At 37.0% G+C, this 22,359-nt stretch overlaps 2 protein-coding genes across 2 annotated transcripts; both read right to left on the bottom strand.

Moving 5' to 3' along the window:
• Positions 1 to 98: 98 nt before the first annotated feature.
• On the bottom strand, positions 99 to 14,212 carry Wwox (WW domain-containing oxidoreductase). Its single transcript, XM_089651316.1, has 6 exons — positions 14,045 to 14,212; positions 12,185 to 12,425; positions 8,950 to 9,215; positions 6,590 to 6,769; positions 3,577 to 3,841; positions 99 to 1,382 (listed from the first exon to the last, which is right to left on the bottom strand). Exons 1-6 carry the CDS (start codon positions 14,137 to 14,139, stop codon positions 1,167 to 1,169), a joined length of 1,263 nt encoding a protein of 420 aa, XP_089507442.1. The 5' UTR covers positions 14,140 to 14,212; the 3' UTR covers positions 99 to 1,166.
• Positions 14,213 to 17,429: 3,217 nt separating this feature from the next.
• LOC149424156 (uncharacterized) lies at positions 17,430 to 22,339 on the bottom strand. Its single transcript, XM_089651307.1, has 4 exons — positions 21,477 to 22,339; positions 20,981 to 21,173; positions 19,475 to 19,717; positions 17,430 to 17,935 (listed from the first exon to the last, which is right to left on the bottom strand). Exons 1-4 carry the CDS (start codon positions 22,214 to 22,216, stop codon positions 17,708 to 17,710), a joined length of 1,404 nt encoding a protein of 467 aa, XP_089507433.1. The 5' UTR covers positions 22,217 to 22,339; the 3' UTR covers positions 17,430 to 17,707.
• Positions 22,340 to 22,359: the final 20 nt, after the last annotated feature.

Genomic DNA, 22,359 nt, shown 5'->3' with positions numbered 1-22,359 from the left:
TGTACAAACATTGAGAATAAATTGGTATAAGTACTATAAACTGGGGTTACTTTGCATCACTTTTTAGTAATTTTTCACTAAAATAATATTTTTTTAAGGCAATAGGCTCTGCCACATATACACTTCGGAGCGGCAGAACCACGCGCCGCTCCAGGCCGCCACGCAGAAGCCCGAATGTAAGGTAACAGATTACAGCTCATTGTGAGACTTTTCTGCGTGGCGGCTTGGCACCGCCGCTCCGAAGTGTACGTGTGGCAGAGCCTAGTGTTTGGTTGTGAAATGACCAGAGATGTGCAAAATGGGTACCCAAAACCATTTGAAATGCAAAATGGAAATGGGTCAAAACTTTTCCATTTGAAAATGCAAAATGGTTTTTAGAAAAGCATTTCAAATGCAAAATACCTATTTTCAAAATGCATTGAAAATGCAAAATGGTTTCTTAGGTCAAACAATTAAAATAATTATAGAATTTTTAAACAATTTAGTCATTTAATAATGGACATCAATGTAGAACAAACATATTACATGATGGTAAATCCAAAAACACCACGACTACAGATTATGAAACCACAAAAAATTTGCGCGGGACTAGTGTTGACAACGTAAAAACATAGAAACTGCTATCTAACATTTAATATTACAGCGTCATGGCCATGTTCAGTATTTGAATCAGTATTTTTTGTAATGGTATCACTCAATTGCCAGGGCTCCTACCAGGGAGCAACTTAACAAATGTAAATTATCTCTCATAGCGAGGTTGAGGACTGACTGATATTTGGGGCTTATGAAAAAAAGATGAGTGGAGAAAGTAGGAAGAATGTTGCAAAAAAGCATTTCAAATGGAAAATGTATTTCCATTTGAAATGGATTTATTTGAAATAAAGCACATCTCTGGAAATGACAATATGAGTTCCTACCGGAATGTCATTTATCCAGTTCCTACCTATCTCCAACCATCACCTTGCGGGAAATTATTTGAAATTTAGAACAATAGCAAGAACACTGTAAAATTTTTTTTTAATTTCTTTTGTTCACTCATAAAATTCAAAGTAGCCTAGTTTATGGTAGTTTATTTTAATTAGATTATTGGATGACGAAGGCGAAATATTGGTCCTTAGGCCAATATTTTTTAGAAAATTGTTCTAGTGCTCCAATCAGTTAATAATTTAGGTTTGTTTGGAGTCTGCATATGTGGTGAGTTCCCCAGGTCCGAGGCGGCGGGTGATCATGTGTATACAGAGGTCGAAGACGCGCACAGCCGCCTCGTCGTCGCGGGCCATGGCGCTCATCTCGCATGGGTAGCAGTTGTTGAAGTACAGCCCCGTGGTCTCCTCTAGCTCCAGGGCCGTGGCGCAGTACACCGAGGTGCTGGCTGCCTGTTGCTAGAATCCAACAGGAAAAACTAAGCTTAAAAAACAAACAGGTAAATCAAAATAAAAAATACTAATTTCGGTTGTGCGTGTGTTCTGCATAATCCTGGTTCAATTAACTCTGGAACTCGGATTTGCTTTGAATTTAACACATTCACAGACACTTCTTTCTCATAGGAGCCGCTCATAAAGTTACATATTGTAACATTCCTATTTTTTTTTAATATTTCAGTTTCAATTGAAATCTAGTTTAGGACCTCTAAATCTAGCAGGACATAATGCCACAAGGATACTGCCAGATGTGTTAATCATAAATGTATGAAAGATAGACGGTTGTTGCCGTCTTTTCCACACGATTTACATTACTCACTTACAGGGACATTTTCGATTAACACATTTTTTTTATAGGGTCACAACACACAAATACCCATCATACAAATAAAGTAGTCCCAGAGAGAGGTCGTATTTCACATCATCTATATTCTTCATTATTCACATTACAGTAACTTCTGTCTTTTTCTTTTTCATACAAGCCAAGCGAGAAGAAAGACGATGATCGTCGATGACATACATACAACCTCTTTCAGGGACTACTATACTAGAGTTTTACCTCAGCTGTCTTTGCGCTAGAAAATGTCCATTGACTAAATGAGAGACACGATTTGTATGTGTCGCGGAGCAGACGCCCGACGCCTAAAAATGATCCAGAATAATATTTTAATTATATTTCTGCCAAAGTTAATTGCTGTTTACAGAATTCATTCATTTTGGTGTAGACAAAGAATCAACTGTTTATTTATTTTAGCAGCTTTCGGGAATATCTAGAGGGATCTGTCCCCACTGTTCCCCTGTTAAAAACCGCCACTGCAGACTATCCTGTGATTTTTCATGGGTCTGCGCTGGTAAATAAGCAATTAATGTGGTGAAGGAACTTGAGGAGTAATTTGAAAGCTGGAATGTTGGAAGATAGTAGAAGAACCTGCATGCTAGTGGGCATGGGAACAAGTTTAAATACCTAAATCATGAAGAAAAGAAGGGGCACACAATTCAACAGTTGAGGGGATCCATCACTTTCCGGACCTGTTATAAGTAACAAATATTTATTTCTTCAAGGGGCACTAATTGAACAGCTGAAAAAGATATAATTGTCCACTTTCAAATGACACTCGCACATCCCAATGAGTCAACAATTGGGATTTTGTGGATTGGGATCAGTGCCCTAATCACACGGTTGTCTCACATATTGAATTAAACTTTTTGAACCACAAACATTTTGGGACATTTAGTATAATTTAGATTTCGTATTTAGAATAATTTGATAATCCTTTTGATATTTTGGGATAGTTTGTGTCAACACATCCACTTAAAAAATTAAAACATTATGTATATCTATCCTACTTGACAATGATTAAAAAAAAACTATGTTTTAAGAATGCATGAACTTGGAAAATGACCTACTTTACAAATTAATCAGCTTTTGCATGACAGATGCTATACAAAATAATGACTTATTCATATTCTTAATTTAACTTGGTTTTGTTTATCATATTATTATTTATTTATTTATTACACGCCCTAGTGGGCTTTTCTTTAAAAAAAATACAAGCATTTTGTATCAGAGTAAACACTTAAAAATTAATACAATAAAGAAGAATGTAAACATAATGACAAAAATGAATCCTCACGCATATAATTGAATTTAAAAGATTCAACAAAACAAAATAGTAGAAGCGGAGAAGTTATATGGGTACATAGGTCTATTTGTGTCTAGAAGAATAAAAGTGATAGAATATACAACATTTATACTGATTAGTTTTCAAATGAAATATATCACCCAGATCAGAATATTTGTTTCCGAGATTGTGAAGTCTCGGAATCGGAGAATTTTGGTAAGCTAGTGTCCCGGTGTTATTGAAGTAAAAAGGTAAGAAATGTCGGCATGATTTTTTGGGAACATGGATATTGATACATTGAAGTAATTCGGGACAGTCAATTTTAAAATATAGTAAAATTGAAAGTCCAAATCAAAATTAAAGGCTTTCAACTCAATAATACTTACAAAGTTTTGGTTGTCAGTTTCATATATGTATATGCATGTTTTGATTTATTTAGAAGAAACAAATTTTTATGGTTTATCATTCAATGACACAGATTTTTTTTTAGCCATTTAAATGTATACTTTTGTACACCAGTCAACATTTCTTACCAATGATTTCGTGAACGGTCTCACGATGCTGAAGATCAATTTGTAAAGCCACCAGTTGCGGCTGAGACTAGAGGACACCATGTTCCCGGGGTGCAGGGCATTGACATAGATGCGCTTGGGGGCCCACTTGCCCGCCAACACGCGCGCGCACATCACATTGCACAGCTTGGAGTTGTTGTACGCCGTCATGTCCCCATAATCCTCTGGCCCTGGAGAGAGGGCCTCCGCCGATAGCTTATCAATTGGCACGGGGAATTTCGCAAACCTGAAATTAACAACCCTGTCTAATTCAGTAATGAACAACTCGCAGCAGACAAGCCTATCTCGTGCAGCCTATTACGTACCAAACTTGTACTCCATGCAGCCCACAAAGGTTTTAAAAATAGGCAATGCAGCTCGTCTGCTAAATAGTTTGTAAATCACTGTTCTAATTGTTCAAAAGTTATGTTCAGTTACCTGCTCGTATGATAACAGAATTTTATTTTATTTTATGTTGTTTACATTACATAACAAATCATGTCACAATAAATAATGGGCACTAGAATTTCAACACAACAAAATATAAGTGATGACAAATGTGATTTTTATAGAAATCAATCATTTGATAGATTGAGATTGTCATTAAATAAAACGCTAACAGTATGTATGAACTATTAATAATAATCGGTTTCCTACCTATGTGTACGAACACAAAGGATGAGGGTTTCTGCTTTCTGATTAGTCGGCGCGTAGGTGGCCGACTAGCGCAGAAGCGCCGACGAGAATGTTTGTATGTAAACGTATGAGACCGCACATATTGAAGGCAGGTTCAGATTTGTGTACGCGCATGGCGGCGCCGATAAGCTTTACCGGAATGAATTCTTAATTCCTACTCGCCGGTGACGCCGTTTAGTGGCGCTTATTTTATTGAGCAGGATGATAGTGTCAACATGAGCGACCTGTTAATTGCCGCTGTTTTCAACAATTCGCTAGTCTGGGATAAAAGAAACACTCTACACAAGTTTTATTTCTTAATTTCAAGAAAGTATTCTCCAAAAGTAAATAAATCTTCGTCTGACGAGCTCGAAATGTTGTTAAAACTGACAGCTGCTGTCAGGCTACCGCACAGGTGGTGCAGATATTACCCGCTTGTACGTGTCCACAAGTCGGCGCCAACTGCCGCCGACGAATTTAGGCACTGAGCACCGATAATCTGAAAGCCGAAACACGCGTCCTTTGTGTTCGTACACTAATTTATATCAATAAGAGCCAGTATTATTAAAATTCATAAGTATTGTCTTATTTATTTATTATTTTTATTATAAAACATGATACTACAAGAATTTTAATAATACTTAACAAACATAACATTTATCTGCAGATTCTACTGTTTTTCTTAATTTAGTTAACATAACACATATTCGTTTTGGGGCCGTTCAAGTATTATGTAAGCACTATAGGGGGGCAGGGGGGTCTTTGCTTTGCTTATTTTTGATGACATGGGGGGGTGGGGGGTCGAGATAGTGATTACGTCAGCACTGCCCAGCAGTAGTTATTTTTTTTACACATTGGCAACCCACACATTGTCTATGTTTGAAAACCGAATACGTATTCGGGGATTCCCACAAATAATTAATACGTTTAGGTACTCGCTTAAAAAACAGAATACATTAACAGAAAAATGCATATAGGTACCAATTTTTACATAAGCATGGGAGGGGGGGGGGTAAGAGCTTTGCTTACTTTTGGTGACAAGGGGGGAGAGGGGGTAAATAATTGTAATAAATCTGCTTACGTAATACTTGAACGGCCCCTTTGTTGGTAAATTTAATTTCTTAATAATATAGATTGCCTTATTTGGAGTTTAATTTTAAGTTTTCCTTTTATATATTCAATGATATTATTATTCAATTTATAAAAAAAATATTTATTTATAAACAAGTCCTACTTTGTAATTATCATTACGCATGACTTGCTTCTGAAGGCATTATCATACTGTTTAATAATGCCTTCAGAAGACAGTTTGATAATGCCAGAAGGCGAAACAGCTGTCATACATAATAATAATTACACAGCAGAACTTGTTCATAAATAACTGTTTTTTTTTTTATAAATTGAATAATAAATTATATTAATGAATATATAAAAGGTGGTGTCGTGAAACATATGTTAACCGCCATGTAATATGGGACAATTAACTTTTAATGCATCCACTAAACTTGATGGACAGTATTCCTCAATGTTTAAATCCGGGCTTCTGGAACATAAGAAAAGCCCAGATTGGATTATAGGATAAAAAGGAACTCAACCGTCGCAGTTGGGCCAGTCTGCCAGATTCTGGATGCACTCGAAATATGAATATTAAATTATATTCACAATAATTTATTCCACGGTTGTGGTTATGTTATACGTCAATCCTCCCTGTCTGAGATATTATTTTATACTGAGCCATTACCAAGCTCTACAGAGCTCCAAATGAGCATAATGTCAAATATGATTTAAGATTTTCACGGCCAAAAGTATTTTTGTTATTTGTTTTTGGGGTGTTTTGCCGTGTTGCGCTAAATCCTTCTTTAGCCAACGTTGCAGTGTCCATCATCAGGGCAGATGTATCACACGCTAAAAAAGGAATTAGCGCAACACGGCATAACACCCCAAAAACAAATAACCAAAAAGAGCATAATGTCACTTTATTGACACATTGCAACAACGATGGGTACATTGGGTAGATAGGACAATTTCAGGAATTGCGATTTACTATCCACCAAGTCTTTGCGAATGCATACCTACCAATCCCATATATATTGCGTGAACAAAAGGAAACTTTAAAATATATATTGCCATATACATGAATAACTTTGTAATTCATACAAACAAACAATTTGATGATTATTAACTAAAAAAAGCATTGTGCTCATAAACAGATGCAAGATGTTTGATTTTTAATTTCATTTTGAAGACTATTTATCTATACATCGTCTTGCAGATTTATCAGAAACAGCTCAAAACAAAATCCAGAGATAAAAAATTGAACCTGTGAGATTCTGAGGAGACGAAGACGACTCGCGAGCCGGCGTCCAGCAGGGGTTCCAGCAGCAGCGCCAGGTAGAGGTGGGACAGGTGATTCACTTGGAATGTGCTTTCATAATTATCTTCCGTTACAGAGTACGGCAAACCAAATACACCAGCATTCAGTATAATTATGTCTAGTTTTCTGCAAATAAATATTTAAGTACATTACTATATATCCAAGAGATTCTCTCTCCATTTTCACAGCGCCGTTGTAACCGTTGTTTACAATTTGGGAGGCAGGTATGGGTACTGCTGCTCCGGGAACCATTTATTGGAATACCAACACCTCTGCCATAGGTCATCCCAAGTGGTTCGCTATGTTTGGTGACTCGGCAAGTGTGCTCGGATTCATGGGATAAAGTGTGTTCATGTCTTAGTGGCGGATCTATCTGCCCACCAACTGCGTGGCAAGCCGGATCAGGAGACCTCTGCAGCAGGACTCCAGCAGTGGGAGGGAGATGGATTTGTATGTCCGTCACTCCTTGACACACCGACCGCAGATTCCTTCCCGCCCTCATAACTTTTTCCTTCCCAGAACTTCCTCTCCTTCTTTGCCCAAAGATGATATGAGCCCCGAGAGGAATTATTTTCCTCAGAGTCTCCTGTGTCGAGCTAATGTAAAAATACAAACAAAAAAACACACCCTCTTTCTCATTAGAAATGCACATAACCCAATATTTGTGCCCAGTGCTTCATTAGTACTACTCGGAGGAAATGTTAATATTTACCCAAACATAAATAGTATTTTTTTTTAAAGAAAGACAAACATTTCCTGGTTACGAATAACCTGACAATATTTGAAAATCTCCTACTACCACCACAATAAGTGGAAAATGTTGCTTGTGGTGCGAGGGAGGAGCCAGCCGAGAAATTGAACACACTACGCCTAGGTGGGACCCAAACCCGATGTCAACTCAGCCACCGACCGGTCCAATGCATAAATAATAAAGTATAAAAAACATTCTGTCAAATGTTAAAAAAAACCGTAAAATAAGACGGTGCTACTCATTATTACTCATTCGGAATCAGGTGAAATCTCGCACTCCTTTACAGATGGCGAAAAGGTTGAAATTCTCGCTCAACACCAGCTGCCTGTTTTGATTTATGCAAAAAAAAGATCTAAAATGAAATAAAATAATTTTTGTTTTAAAACCACGAGTTTTTAATAATTTTTTGAATCGACCGGTTTCGCTTTACTCAAACATCTTCACCCTGAAGATGCTTGAGTAAAGCGAAACCGGTCGGATCAAAAAATTAATAAAAACTCGTGGTTTTAAAACAAAAATTATTTTATTTCATTTTAAATATGTCAAACCACAAAGTGATTGCTTTCTACAATAATAATAATAAAAAAAGATCGCCAAAATGCGTGTTTTATTTTATTTTGTGAAGTTCATTTTAATTAATTTTAATTTCAGGCACAAATATTAAAATGTTTTCCGAACATAATAATAATAAAATAATAATACTTGGATGACTTGTATAGCGCCGTTTTTATGCAAAAACACCTCAAGGGCGCTGGAACATAATGTAAAGAACTTAATTTGCCACATTATACAATAAAACCATATTCAAAAAGATATTCGTAATTAGGATTTTTTTTTATTTTTTATAGTGAATACCTCACAAGAGTCCCAACTGCTCCCGTCTGGAGCCAGTGAGACTATGGCATCCCCAATTGGGGGATGTTGTGAGGCTGAAGGTAAGTGGGGAAGGGAAAGAGGAAGGTGGGGAAGTACCTGGCTATTCAGATCTAGTCACTAAACACGGCTAAAGCCATTTGGAGCAACGTTTCAATTCTGAATGGTGGTCTTACACCAGGGCGATACTGGTAGTATCTTCCACTCTGGAACGTGCCGCAAATATACTATATATTATTTTAATTAATTAATTGTGAAATAACACAAATTAATCAAATAAAATTTATTTGCGCACGCCGGGTTCGAACCCGCGACCTTCGGAATGGCAGTCCAATGCGTTACCACTGGACTATGCCGGCCGTCAAATATTTTGCACTTCAAAGCATTTTTTATAGGCCTTTTACTTTTTTATTTCTAGGTTTATAAAAAGACATATCGTTGCTTCCACCGCAAAATTACCTAACTAGCATATTATGCTCGATTATAGCAAAAGCCAAGATATTATGTTCTACTCACAGTATTTAATTAAAGCACCCATAATATTTCAAAGCGATCAAATTTTCAAACCAAAAACACATGATTTTGCATTCCTTCGCAGTGCATCGCCTTAAATAATAAAAGCAAAAGACAGAAAGGTTGCAGTAACAGCAGTTAAAGCATTTAGAGATATTTATTAACTTACTTTATTTGAGTTTTACAAGCTGCAGCAAAGAGTCTAACATCATTCAATGAAGACAGGTCTAGTTTCATGGGAACACACAAGTCTCCGGCTTTCTTCTTCTCGGCGCTTATGGTGTTGATGGCTTTCTTGGCTTCGTTCAGGTTCCGGCACGCCATTATAATCTTGCAGCCGTGACGGGCGAGTGAACGCGCCGTCTCATATCCTATTCCAGTGTTACAACCGGTTATGAGGGCTGTTTTACTTGTCAAGTCTCGTCCATGTAAAATCTAAAAATATGTTTATTTTTTTAATTTCATAGCCGGCAACACAGGCATTTACTGACTTACGTCTATTGTTGAATCATGTACATTAGGGTGTCCCAAAAAAATTAAAGTTGTTATTTTTGAACGCATACCCTCTAATTTTGTTTAAATAATGACAAAACACTTATAAAAAAAATTTCGTTTACTTTGGACAACTGCAACCCGTGCCGACTTGCATCGAAAAATATCAGTACTTGTACATTAAGACGCCAGCGAGCAAACGTGTTGATGAGCTTGTAGTAACTTGCTATTTTGTTAGTAAACGAAAATCACTCGTTCAGACAAGATGTTGTTAGATTTACGCACTTCTAAAAAGAGTATATTTTTAATAGGAGTCGTAAAACACCAAATATCGGGTTCTAAACTGCCATCTAATGGACAAGTTCTTGAAGTTTTGTTCTACAATATCCGGAAAGTGAATTTAACTGTCAATATATACCAAATATAGCCATAGTTGGTATTAAAAGCTGTGTTTGAAGTAAAAATCAGTCAAGTGACTACAAGCCCTCTTCAAAAAGTTTCGAGATAACTGTAAAAATTTTGATCCCGATAAAATTCAGTGCTACAGAGAAAATCTCACATTGCACCTAACCGCTTCCGAAATCGATGATTTGCTTGACTTTTACCGTACTGCACTGACAACAAAAATACTTGGAGATGACTATTGAGAGTTTTTAGAGCTCTGTGTGATAGTTTTAGGAGGAGATACAGCGATAAAATTTAAGATTCGGCCTCCAGGTGCTCGATGGATGGCAAAGGCGCTTTATTCCTTGAAAATATCATTAATTTGTGCGCAATTTAAAATTACCGGTAAGGATAAGGCGGCACTTTTAGGCGTTTGCCTGTTCATAGTAACATTCTATGTCAAGCCATGGTTACAATGTATTATAGCGGTTAAAGCACCTTACAAGGACTTGTGCTTTTTGAAATCGATGAAGGCTTAAGAAAAAATTGATGAAAACATCTCAATGGCAGCTTTATTTCTGTTTAGTAAGCAGTTATAGTATTTGACCGATGAAGGATCTATTTTATCGCTGTTTGACGATGCTGTGGATCAAACAACTAAAATAAAAATGCTCGAAATATCAAAAAAAATAATTTATCAACCCATGACAAACGTTACATCCCATCGAAGGAAGATCTTGATGGTAAATTGTATGGTAAGTTTATTAAGTAGTTTAAATTATGTTTTGTATTGAGGTTTTTGTTCATATCATAATTTAGTGACTTTTGTTTCAGAGAAAAATATTTACGACTTCATTTCAGTCAAGAGCAAGTTTTTGTTTGATCGTCTGAAAACAGATGCCAGTTTTCTTAACGAATTCCCTACGATGTAGTCAAATAATGCTTCGTATCAAGAAGTCAGAAAGAAGGTTCGCCGCTGAGGGTAGTGAATGATACAGCTGAAAAAACTGTTAAGTTAATGCAAGATTTTCATGGCTTAATCTCACGGTCGAAGAGGAACAAACATAATTTTTGTTACGATGCGTTCAGGAACACCGGAAGATTTATCCTGACTGTAAAAAACCAACTATGAAGAAAAAAATTAATCAATAAACCATTTTTAAATATAAAATACTACATAATTGAACATTTGTGCATTTTAAAATTTTATTTATCCGACAAAAATGAAAGTTGAAAATCCTTCCATATTAACTCTGTACCATATGTTTGGCATCAAGTCGGCACGGGTTGCCGGTGTTTAATCCAAATAATATTTATTATATGAGTTATTGGGATCAAATGGAATAAAATAAGAGGGTATGCATATTTAAATTCATGAAAAAAAAATTCTTCTTTATGTCCTGGGACACCCTAATGTACATACTAATTTATTTTATATAATAAGACTAATTTACATTACATAATAATCTTGACTATAAAGCAGAATATGTATATATATATTTTTTTATATATGTATTCAATAATGTTAACATTCAATTTATAAAAACAAGTTCTGAAGGCATTATCAATCTGGGGCATAAACATTATCAAACAGATACCAGACCCAATATATGATATTTTAAAATGAAAGTAGGTAATTTTTAATGTTTTCAATTCAAGGTCCTAAAGTCCTCATTAATTTTTTATAGTAAATTTTATATTTCTTACAACACACCTAACCAGAAATACGAAACAAAGTTTAATAAAAAAAATAACAAATTAAATCAAACACACTTTTTTTAGTTTAGGTTTAGAGCACCTTTGTGGTATCTAATTTTACCGGAATAGAACTGCGCTATAGAAATAATCCAATCAATATTATTATTTTACTAACGGTCACATACGGCTACAATACTACTACCGCAAATCCCGGCTCGTGCATAACTAACCTACTTCAATTTGGTCTAAAACAAACGTCCAATTATTCACAAGGGGATCCTGGAATATGTCTGCGCGGTTATGATATTATGACTCAAATGCGCATGCGCCGATTGACGAAATCCTTAAAAAATGTTTTCAATACAAGCAAAAAATTGAATTTACCTACAGGGAAAATAGTTTGGTGATGTCCCCAAACTGCGCATGACCTGTAACTGCTCTCGAACTTGCCTGCGTTTAGCCAAGTTGCAGTGCCGCAACAAGTAAAGCGGAGCGGTCGCATGTGTGTTTAAACATAGAAACTTTTCAAATTTTGAGCTTAAAAATGATCCTATTTTAATTTTTTAGATAATATTTGTACAAATGCTAATAATTACTTTTATGTTAAGAAATCATTCATTCATTTTAGTGAACACAAAGCATAGAAAAAAATCTCTTACTGGGTTTCAGAAATATGTGGTGGGGTCTGTCCCTATCGTCCCCTTGAGAAGAACCGCTACTTCTTTTCTGTATATTTACCTTCTGACTGAATATCATTGTGTGCTACTCTTCATTTACATACCAACAAAGGTTATTAATTTAATATATTATTAGCAAGTAATGATGGCTACCTGAAAGGCAGTACTAGAAGAATCAAAACGCTGTCTGAAATCATCCTTGTGATTTTTCTCTTCCGTGGCAAAGGCCAGTCTGGGATCAGTAAAGGTAGTTCGGTCGTTCTCACTGTCCCAGAAGACGGTGGTGCCGGTGGCCTCGTCCATCTTCTTCTCCCAGCCGTACGGCAGCTCCCCGCTCACGAATTTCTTCTTGCCGGTTCTGGGGTGTGTCCACTGGGTGCCTTTTGTTGAATGGCTTGAAATAAGTTTCAGTAAAATTTTACTTACATAATTATATAATACACATAATACGGATAATTAACAAAAGCAATGTTTCTTTTTAAGAAACCTAAACTAAGAACCTGTAATTCAACATTACATTATTACTGTAATTTAACACTATTTCACAAATTTAAAATTTTACAAAATAGGTTATTAGTTTGGGTCTAATTAAAAAAGATAATAGAAATAGCCTAAAAACCTATGTTATTATTATCTAGCGGACGTGTTGCCCGATGTTGCTAGGGTTATGAATGGTTTGGAATAAAGTTTTGAGGTTGTGAATTCTAGTGCACCTGGAAACTGGGTGCATTTTAAAGGTACAAATAATATTATTGTATTGTAATAAGTATTTGTTTAAATCCCCATCCTTGCATTCTCGACTTCTTCTGCCATCCACTTCCACGTCATACATTCTCCTTACAACTCTTTCTCCATTCATCACATATGCCACATTTTACCACACATAAGTATTTGATCATGCCATGTCTTCCTCAGGCATCCTCGTCTTCTTCTGCCATTCTCTTCGAAGTCATACATTCTCCTTACACCTGTTTCCTCGTTCACCTCATTTACCACAAATAATTATTTGATTCTTCTTCCTCAGGCATCCCAGACTTTTTCTACCACTCACTTCATGTACTATAATGAAATCCACATTGTTATGTTAAAAAATTACAATATATCGACTTTCATTTGACTGCGTATCTCATTCCAGAGAAGATATAATGTGATAGTCTTTCTCGGGCGTCCCCGAATTTTTCAACCATTCACTACTGTATACCACATTGTTACTATTACAAAATTACATTATATCTATCATTCTATTCGACTCCGTATCTCATTCCAGTGCGGAGATAATGCGTCAAGTCTTTCTTGAGCGTCCTGTACTTATTCTATTATTCAAATCACTCTCGAAATACTCGTGGCACTAATAAAAACAAACTTTGAAATTTTTAGCAAAACTGGTCGAGTAGTTTTGGAGTCTATTGGTCACACACATTCCTTTTTTGAAATTGCCTTTTATTTATATCAATTATAGCGCTATCAACATGACAGTTGGCTGCCATATTAAAGAAGTAAGATATTAATTTTGATTTGAATGAAATACCTATTAAATTGCACTATTTTCCATGTCTGACAAACTTATTCTAATTGTTGAATCAAAGTAATGTTACAAAAAAATATGCTTAGTTTTTTTTTAATGCGGCACAAGCCTAAGGGACTATTGCATCCCCAATTAAGGGTGAGGTAAGGTTGGGGAAGTTGGGAGGAAAATAAGAAGGTTGGAAAGTATCAACATAAGGATGAGGGAAGCAATAATTTTTTTACAACTAAAAATTATTTTAAAGGCCCAAAAGCGTCGCAGTGTTGAAAAGGTGTTTTTCTTATTCATCAATATAATATGCTGAATTCACAACAATATTGACAATTTACTTCTTCAAAGAAAAAACTTATGCATCACCAATACAAGGACGCAAGACTTTAATTTACGGGCATTATCTTAATGGTGGAGAGCAAATAATAATAAAAGAAAGATCATAATGCACTTTTAGTAGGTACATGGCTTGATATAAAGAAAAACAATTAAATTACTTGACGAAATAAACGCAACCATCCTGAGTCGCCTTCTCTTGCCAACCTGGGGGCAATTCATCTTCACTATCAGAATCAGGAATATTTAGCGGCATTTATCTTATATTTTTCGAAAGTATTTGACTTCAAACCAAAACTAACTCGACACTTTTGACAGCCAACGTTCCCAAACCCAAACAAAGTAAGATCATAGATTTTTCCCAAATTTTGACAGGCATAGAAATTGGAAGATGGCAGGAGGAAGGGATGGGCATGATAATCGAAACAAAAAATAATCATATTATATTTTTATTTGACACAGACGACATCAGTTTTTCCTAGAAAAATATCGAGACGGCCGAACAATTAATTTTTAGAAATTTTATTGAATTGACATAAACCGCGTGTGTAAGGTAACCAGAGATGTGCAAAATGGATACCCAAAACCATTTGAAATGCAAAATGGAAATGGGTCAAAACTTTTCCATTTGAAAATGCAAAATGCAAAATGGTTTTTAGAAAAGCATTTCAAATGCAAAATGCAAAATACCTATTTTCAAAATGCATTGAAAATGCAAAATGGTTTCTCAGGTCAAACAATTAAAATAATTATAGAATTTTTAAACAATTTTGTGATTTAATAATGGACATCAATGTAGAACAAACATATTACATGATGGTAAATCCAAAAACACCACGACTACAGATTATGACACCACAAAAATTTGCGCGGGACTAATAATCCAAGCGATGACCGTAAAAATCCCATCCCATAGGCCACATGAACCAAATTAGTACTGGGCTTTAACCCCAAATAAGATTAGTTAAAAAAACGCATTCGCCGAACGAAATATTCGTAAACAGGGAATTTTTATCTAAATTCTGACATCGATTTCATTCGTGTGGCCGATGAGATATTTTGCCGCATCTGGAGGATACCTACAATGTCATTTGTTAGGTACTTCTCTCCACACAAAAGTTGGCAGAACGATTTTTTTTTCATAACAAATTTGCAATCAACTTTTGCCGTTAGTTTTGGTAATGTGGCACGTTGGATATTTTCATCCCAAAAATGACACCGGAAGTCGTCGCTTTCCAGGACTCCTCCCGGGCCGAAATCTGGATGAATGCGTTTTTTTAACTAATCTTATTTGGGGTAAAGCCCAGTACTAATTTGGTTCATGTGGCCTATGGGATGGGATTTTTACGGTCATCGCTTGGACTATAATGTTGCCAACGTAAAAACATAGAAACTGCTATCTAACATTTAATATTACAGCGTCATGGCCCCATGTTCAGTATTTGAATCAGTATTTTTTGTAATGGTATCATTCAATTGCCAGGGCTCCTACCAGGGAGCAACTTGACAAATGTAAATTATCTCTCATAGCGAGGTTGAGGACCGACTGATATTTGGGGCTTATGAAAAAAAGATGAGTGGAGATAGTAGGAAAAATGTTGCAAAAAAGCATTTAAAATGGAAAATGCATTGAGAAAAGCATTTAAAATGCAAAATGCAAAATCGTTTTTAGAAAAGCATTTAAAATGCAAAATGGAAAATACCCATTTTGCATTTTGCATTTCCATTTGAAATGGATTTATTTGAAATAAAGCACATCTCTGAAGGTAACGAACGGACTGCAGCACAATCCAATGCAGAGACTTCTGCGCAGGGTAATACAGAACTAGGTTTATGTAAATTCCTTACCAATCCATTGGACAAAAGCCTAAGAAATCGACAAAAAAATAATTTTATACTCACTGTGGGAAAAAAAAATTATATTATTATAAAGCAATATATTTTTTTAAATTTGTTAGATATGATAGCTACGGTAAGAATTTCAGCATAGCTGGACAATATATCCTTCATGGAAATCTAACTTCTTCCATAAGGAATTTATTTTACAAAGAATAAAAATTTACAACATAAATACAGTAGCTGGTGAAAAATGATTATTTTAAATGACATGGACACAGTTCATAATGAATTTTAACTTATCAAGCAGTTTACGCATTTGACTTTGAGGTGGGAGGTTGCAGCTTCCATTCCCATAACAGAACAAGAATAAATAAACACTTTTCAGTTCCTATTTGAGCATTGCCAATCTAGGAGTTGAATTGTTGACTGTTAAGTTGATTGACATTTAAAAAAATGTATTCCCACCTGTTGCAAAAATGATTCATATAATAAATACACACAATAACGCTATTCTCACACGAGAGCTATACTCTCGTAATATATATAGAGTTGGCCTGTAGGCCAGTGGTAGGAAGACCGCGGCTGGCGAGCCGCATGGGGCTCTTTGGATGGACGTTTGTGACTCTTCAGACATAACTCCAATTTCACCTCCACTCAAACAGCCTTATGATATCAGCATCATCTTTCCAACTCAGCTCAAACTGGAGTTTATACTGCACTTGGAATGTGAGATCTATTGAACTAGTTACTCAGAAAATGAAAATGGTTTCCTTCAGTCAGAATTTAATTTTTGCATTGTGAACACAAAACAGGTTTTAACTTAATAATGAATCGATATGCGAGCCCCAGCATTCATTAATATGGTTTTGCTCCGATTTTTGCAGCATTACGATTTGCACTCGGAACACGTTAATTGTTCTCTTCGAAACCTGCAAACTGGAAATTTATCGTGGAATTCTGAACTGATTTTAACTGAAAGTGAATCTGTATGCAAGTCCTCAACTTTAATTAAACCTCAGAAAACGAACATGGTTTTGCCTCGATTTTTGCAGCACATAGTCTGCAACTAGAATTTTATTACTGCACTTGGAATACGAGAATGGTTTCCTTCGAAATGCATCAGAAGATGAATCCGCAAAGAGAATTTTATATTGTATTCTGAACACGATCATGTCTTTTATGTTGTAACACGGTCATGTCATGTATGCATCAGTCTACCAGCAAAAATCTTTTCTCGGAAATTCTCTAGTCACGTATTTGTTATCCTGCTTCCTTGATAATTTGGCTCTTCACACTTGAAAGTCTGTCGACCCCTGGGGTAGGCCAGTAAATTGTCCAAACCCACATATATTATGAGAGTATTTTTTTTTTTTTTTTATATTAACTCCACACAGGAGGCCCTGAAGAAAATAATTTCCCTCAGGGCCTATGTCATCTTTGGGGATGCTGTGTGGGGGTCTTTTTGTGGAGAGGAAGGAGTGAACATGGGTCTTGAAGAGTCCCATGTTGTAGGAGGGAGGAAACACAGAGGCCGGCAGTTCGTTCCACAGCCGAGCTGTTGAACTTAAGAACGAATCGTAGAAGCGACCCGTTCTCATGTGACAAATGTCAACCGTGTACAAATGTTGGGCGCGCGTTTGGCGTGTATCCCGACTACGCACCGGTGCCGAAGGGATCAATGACGCTAGTTCCTCAGAGCATCTTCCATTGTAATGCCGATAGAACAAGGACAGCATACCTACCTGACGCCTGTGCTCTAAAGATTGCAGTCCGTTTGTTAAGATTGGGGAATCTATCAAATGGACCGCCCGTTTTTGCACACAGTCAAGGGTTTTTTTCAGGTATTTAGGGGCTCCGGACCAGAGATGGCTGCCAAATTCGACAGTAAGGCGCACTTGCGAATTAATTGAAATAATGCTTGTGTAAGATTTTAGGCAGCGCCCCAGAATTTTGACCAATTAAGTCAATTAATCACAGATATATTTTTATTGTTTGGGCAGATTAAGCACACTTTTCTCATTGATGAATGGCTTCATTTTTCTCTGCGAGGAAGACTCTTCTGGGTGTTGTCTTTGGATGTGCGTGCGCAGATGGCTGGGACGCGTGTACTCCTTGCCACACTTGTGACAGCAATACGGACGCAGGCCGAGGTGGGAGTTCATGTGCAGCATAAGCGTCTGCTTGGCATTGTAGGTCTTATGGCACTCGGAGCACTGTGAATAATATAAAGGGATGAATATGATGAAGATGAGGATGAATTCAAATAGCTAAAATCAATTATTTGGAAATAAAAAAGATGTTCGCTGGCCAGAAAATGTAATATGAAAACAGATTGGGCGGGTCTGTCAACCTCGTGTTTATTCATTCCTGGCTACTTTGATGAATTCTATAGTAGAGGGTTAATCTCCTTAACTGTAGATTCAAAGGTTGTGGATTCAAAACCAGACGTGGGCACATACAATAAAATATAATGTGTAATTTTTAAGTTAAATAAAATTATATCTAATGTTTTTATCTTAAAGGGACAAGGTCGGTTTTCAAATTCCATGAGGCTTATGTAGAATTGCTTTTTTTAGCAAGTTTTAACTTTAAGTTAAGCGATTTTCAAGTGTAAATCGAAAATCGAAAAAAACATTTCTTAAAATCTAGAGGTTTTTAAGAATTCAGATAATTTAGAGGCATAATCACAATAAACTCTTATGTAGAAAAATCAACATTGGTCCTTTTAGGATATCTTAATTTTTAAAAAATCACATGCCACTGTGTTCATACACGCTAATCTCCGAAACTGAACGGCCAATTTCAATGAAATTTTGTGAATGTGTGTGACTGGTTCCAGCTTGAAATATAGGATAGTTTTGGACCCAATAAGAGGCGCTGTTGTCGTAAACTAAAAAAATAATAATTTTAGAAGCATTGCGGGGGATCCACTAGTATTTTTATATATTTACACTTCATCCCAGGTGGTATATGTATATTCCCAGTACCACTTCTGTGAAAGATCACCATTCAGAAATGAAACATTAAAAACATGAAATGCCATCTGCTGAATAGTACTTTTCTACTAAAGTATATCCTCTTAGCCGAGGGGTGATGTTAGGTTTGATTAGTTTAGATTAAGTTGGTTGTTGTTGTTGTTGTTTTTTTTTTAACATTTCTTCAATGTTCTGTTTTGTCATGGTACCAGTAGAAATACATTAGCCTTCTTGTATCTACATCCCGTACAGTTAAATATTTCAACTACCTCTGTGAACTTATTACTCACTTTTTTATGTGAATATCGTACAAGAGTCCCAACTGCTTTCAACCGTCTTGAACCAGTGAGACTATGGTATGTTGTGAGACTGAAGGTAGTAGGGAAGGAAAGGAGATGGGGAAAAGGAAAGTGGTACCTCGCTATTAAGATCTGGTCACCAAACAAGGCTAATCCATTTCAAGCAACGTTTCAATTTTGAATGGTGGTCTTACACCACGGCGGTACTGAGAGTATCTTCCATTCTACAGTACACTATGGAACGTGCTGCAAATATACCTTTGATTATTTTAAATGATTAAATTGTGAAATAACACAAATCAATCAAGTTTACTTGCGCATGCCAGATTTTGAACCCGCGACCTCCAGATTACTGGTCGAGAACCTTGCCCCTCGACCACGGAGGTCGTCAATATATGCACGGTGCAACCGATTATCTAAAATAATCAGTCCTGATCGAGTAGTTCTCGTTGGTATATGTAAGGCAATAAGATATAACCTCAAATTTCCTCTCTCCGGTGTGGATGAGCCGGTGTTTCTGCAGGTTGCTCATGCTGATGGAGCGGTGCGCACACCACTCGCAGGCGAACGGCTTCTCGCCTGTGTGGTGGCGCGTGTGCAGCACCAGCGACTGCACCAGGTTGGTGCGGTACGGACACAGCGAGCATGCCAGCAGACGCTCGCTGTGCGTCTTCATGTGGTTGTGCATGCCGCCCTTGGTGCGTGCCAACTTGCCGCATATCTGCCCAATAACATATCTGTTAATGATAAATCCGAGCTGCAGCCAGCAGGGTGGTGATTGCCCTCGAGGGAAAGAAACCAAAGTTGAAAAAATCTGACTACTCAGTGGCTAGACACAGCTGCCATTTCAAATCTGAAAACTGAAAGGGCACCAATTGAAATAAATTAACAATGAAATATTAATATCCTAAATAAATATTAGAAACGTTTAGACCCTATTGGTCCATCATACACGCACAACGACTACGATTGCACCTGATGCTTGTTCAGTCTTCCGAGGGAGAGAAAACCCTGGCAGTTGGGTCCGCAACAAGGTGCTGGTTTTATATGTCCGAAATCTGCCACTGAGTTCGCCACGACTCTTCAGGGGAGTGTCATGATGGAAGTAGACTTTCGCCGCGTATGTGTGGTAAAACCATGTATGATCGTGTGAGAAATGTGGAGATCCGCAAAGAGTGCAAGGCTGATGTAAGCGTAATTAGTAAAGAAAGGGACGCTTAGATGGTTTGGGCATGTAGAGCGAATGAGCAAAGAAAGGAGTGTAAGAATATATGATGCGAATTTGAATAGTAGCAAAAGTCGGGGAAGCCGAGGAAGACACAGCACGATCAAGTGAATCAGATACTCGAGTCGGGCCATGTCAAGAATAATAGAAAAGTATGTACAAGACGATGTATGTGAATGAGGCAAGAAGTGTATGCCAAGACCGAGTTGTTTGGTGGTCCATCCTCTCTGCCTAACCCTACGGAGAAACGGCGCGATGGTTAGTTAGTTAGTTAGAATTTTACTCATGAAGAACCATATATCCATATTATATAAAGCCTGATGGTGATGAATTACTGGAATGTATGGAAAACATGTAAGTATGAGGGCTTTTGCCCTAAGCCATTTGTATCTGAAAAGCATATAGATGCAAGTTCATCTCTTAACTTCCACAAATATTTTGATAGACAATTGAAAGAAATATCTTTTTTTTTCAATTAATATTTGTTGAAGTTGCGAGAAATTTTCTAAAAAAATATAGTTTTCGGCTCTCGTGAAATTTTGTGTTTTGTATGCTTCTCATATTAAAATAGAATGTATTTCCTAGATTTGATTTATTTTGAATCCGTAAAGTTTTATGGATAGTAACACAGCATTTTCCTACTGTTTACAAATCTACTTAATCTCTTAATGACAAATATTGTTTAAAATCTCTGGTAACGACTCCGATAGTCCTGAATTAGTTTACTAAAGTTTGCATCAACAAAGTATGAAGTCATACCTCGCAAGTCAGGGGAGTGGTTGCTTCGTGCACCTTGAGATGCTTCTTGAAGTGCGTCTTGGTGGAGAAAGTCTTGTGGCAGACGGGGCAGGCGTGTAGCTCCCCCAACTCCAGCGTGGCCCCTGCTCCCCCCTCATGGCCCCGCACATGCTGGTTCAGCTGCGTACGTGTCACAAGCACAGCCGGGCACTTCCTAAGCAAACCATGGCTCTATCTTAATAACAGGGAGTCATTTACATCACATTATTCACATCATTTACGAAATGGGGATTAAAACTAAAGAACAATGCGCTAAAGACCCTTCTAAGTTTGTGTAATTATTATGTTAGTCTAGTATTTAACCAAAGGTTCCTTCAAATTATTTCAATATTATTACTGTACCGAAGTTAATGACTTTTTATTGTGCAATAAGAAAATAAGCCACAATCAGCACCAGTCTATTAATCCTTCAGATGACAGAACATAGTTTGTATGAATAAATTAGTTGATAATTTACCTGCACTGGTAATTGGTGCCTGGGGGCATCTTGGGGCAATGTCTCCTCTCATGAAGTAACCTCAGACCCTTAGATTTAAAGGTCAGGTCACATCCGTGGCAACCGTACTCCGCGTGCTTACCGTGCTGGTCGGCCATGTGGCTCGTCAGCCCCGCAGAGTCAGGGCACCTCTGCGCACACACCACGCACTCATAGTGGGACTTCCCACTCGGCTGCTTCTCCACAGCGCGTGGGCTGTCCTTGCATCCGTGTGTCCGAAGCGAGCGTACGGTCTCCTTCGAAGGGGGTGTTGCTTCCGCAGCGGATTCCTCCGCCTCTACATTTTCTCCCCCACTTTCTTCATCTGTTGTAATTTCAGACTTAACTTCAATAAGTGGAGTATCAATTTCATCTTTCAAAAAGTGTTTTCCTAGTTTTTTCTTTACTTTTTTGTCTTGTTTGAGAGCGACCGCCTCTCTCAATCTGGAATCTGAACTCTTGCTCAGCGCTCTGAAATGAAGTGCAGTTTTTAGCAGACTTAGGCATTCCTCGCATATTTTGTCGGGTAAACCGTCTCCCCTTTTGATAATAATTCTGGAACATTGGCGTATTTTTTCAGATATATCTTTTTTAAATTTGAATATAGGATGTAGAGCGGATTGTGAGAGACAAACCCTGCACACTTTGGGAAAATCAGACACTTGAGGGCATTTTTGAATAAATACGTTTATGGAATCTTCTAGATCTAGAAGACCGTTCATATTTTTGGTGGATTTTATACAAAAGTATACATTATGTAAATAATCAACATTGTAAAAAAACTACCGAAAAATTGATTTGGATTTTGTAGACCATTGTAGACAATACAAAAATCATGTAAACTTCGTAACGTCAAACGAGTTCA

Source organism: Hesperophylax consimilis, chromosome 4 (assembly GCF_061612785.1).
Source record: "Hesperophylax consimilis isolate HC1 chromosome 4, BYU_Hcon_1.0, whole genome shotgun sequence".
Classification (NCBI taxonomy): domain Eukaryota; kingdom Metazoa; phylum Arthropoda; class Insecta; order Trichoptera; family Limnephilidae; genus Hesperophylax; species Hesperophylax consimilis.
Note: the sequence above shows the minus strand (reverse complement) of the source record. Positions and strands in the feature narration are given on the sequence as shown.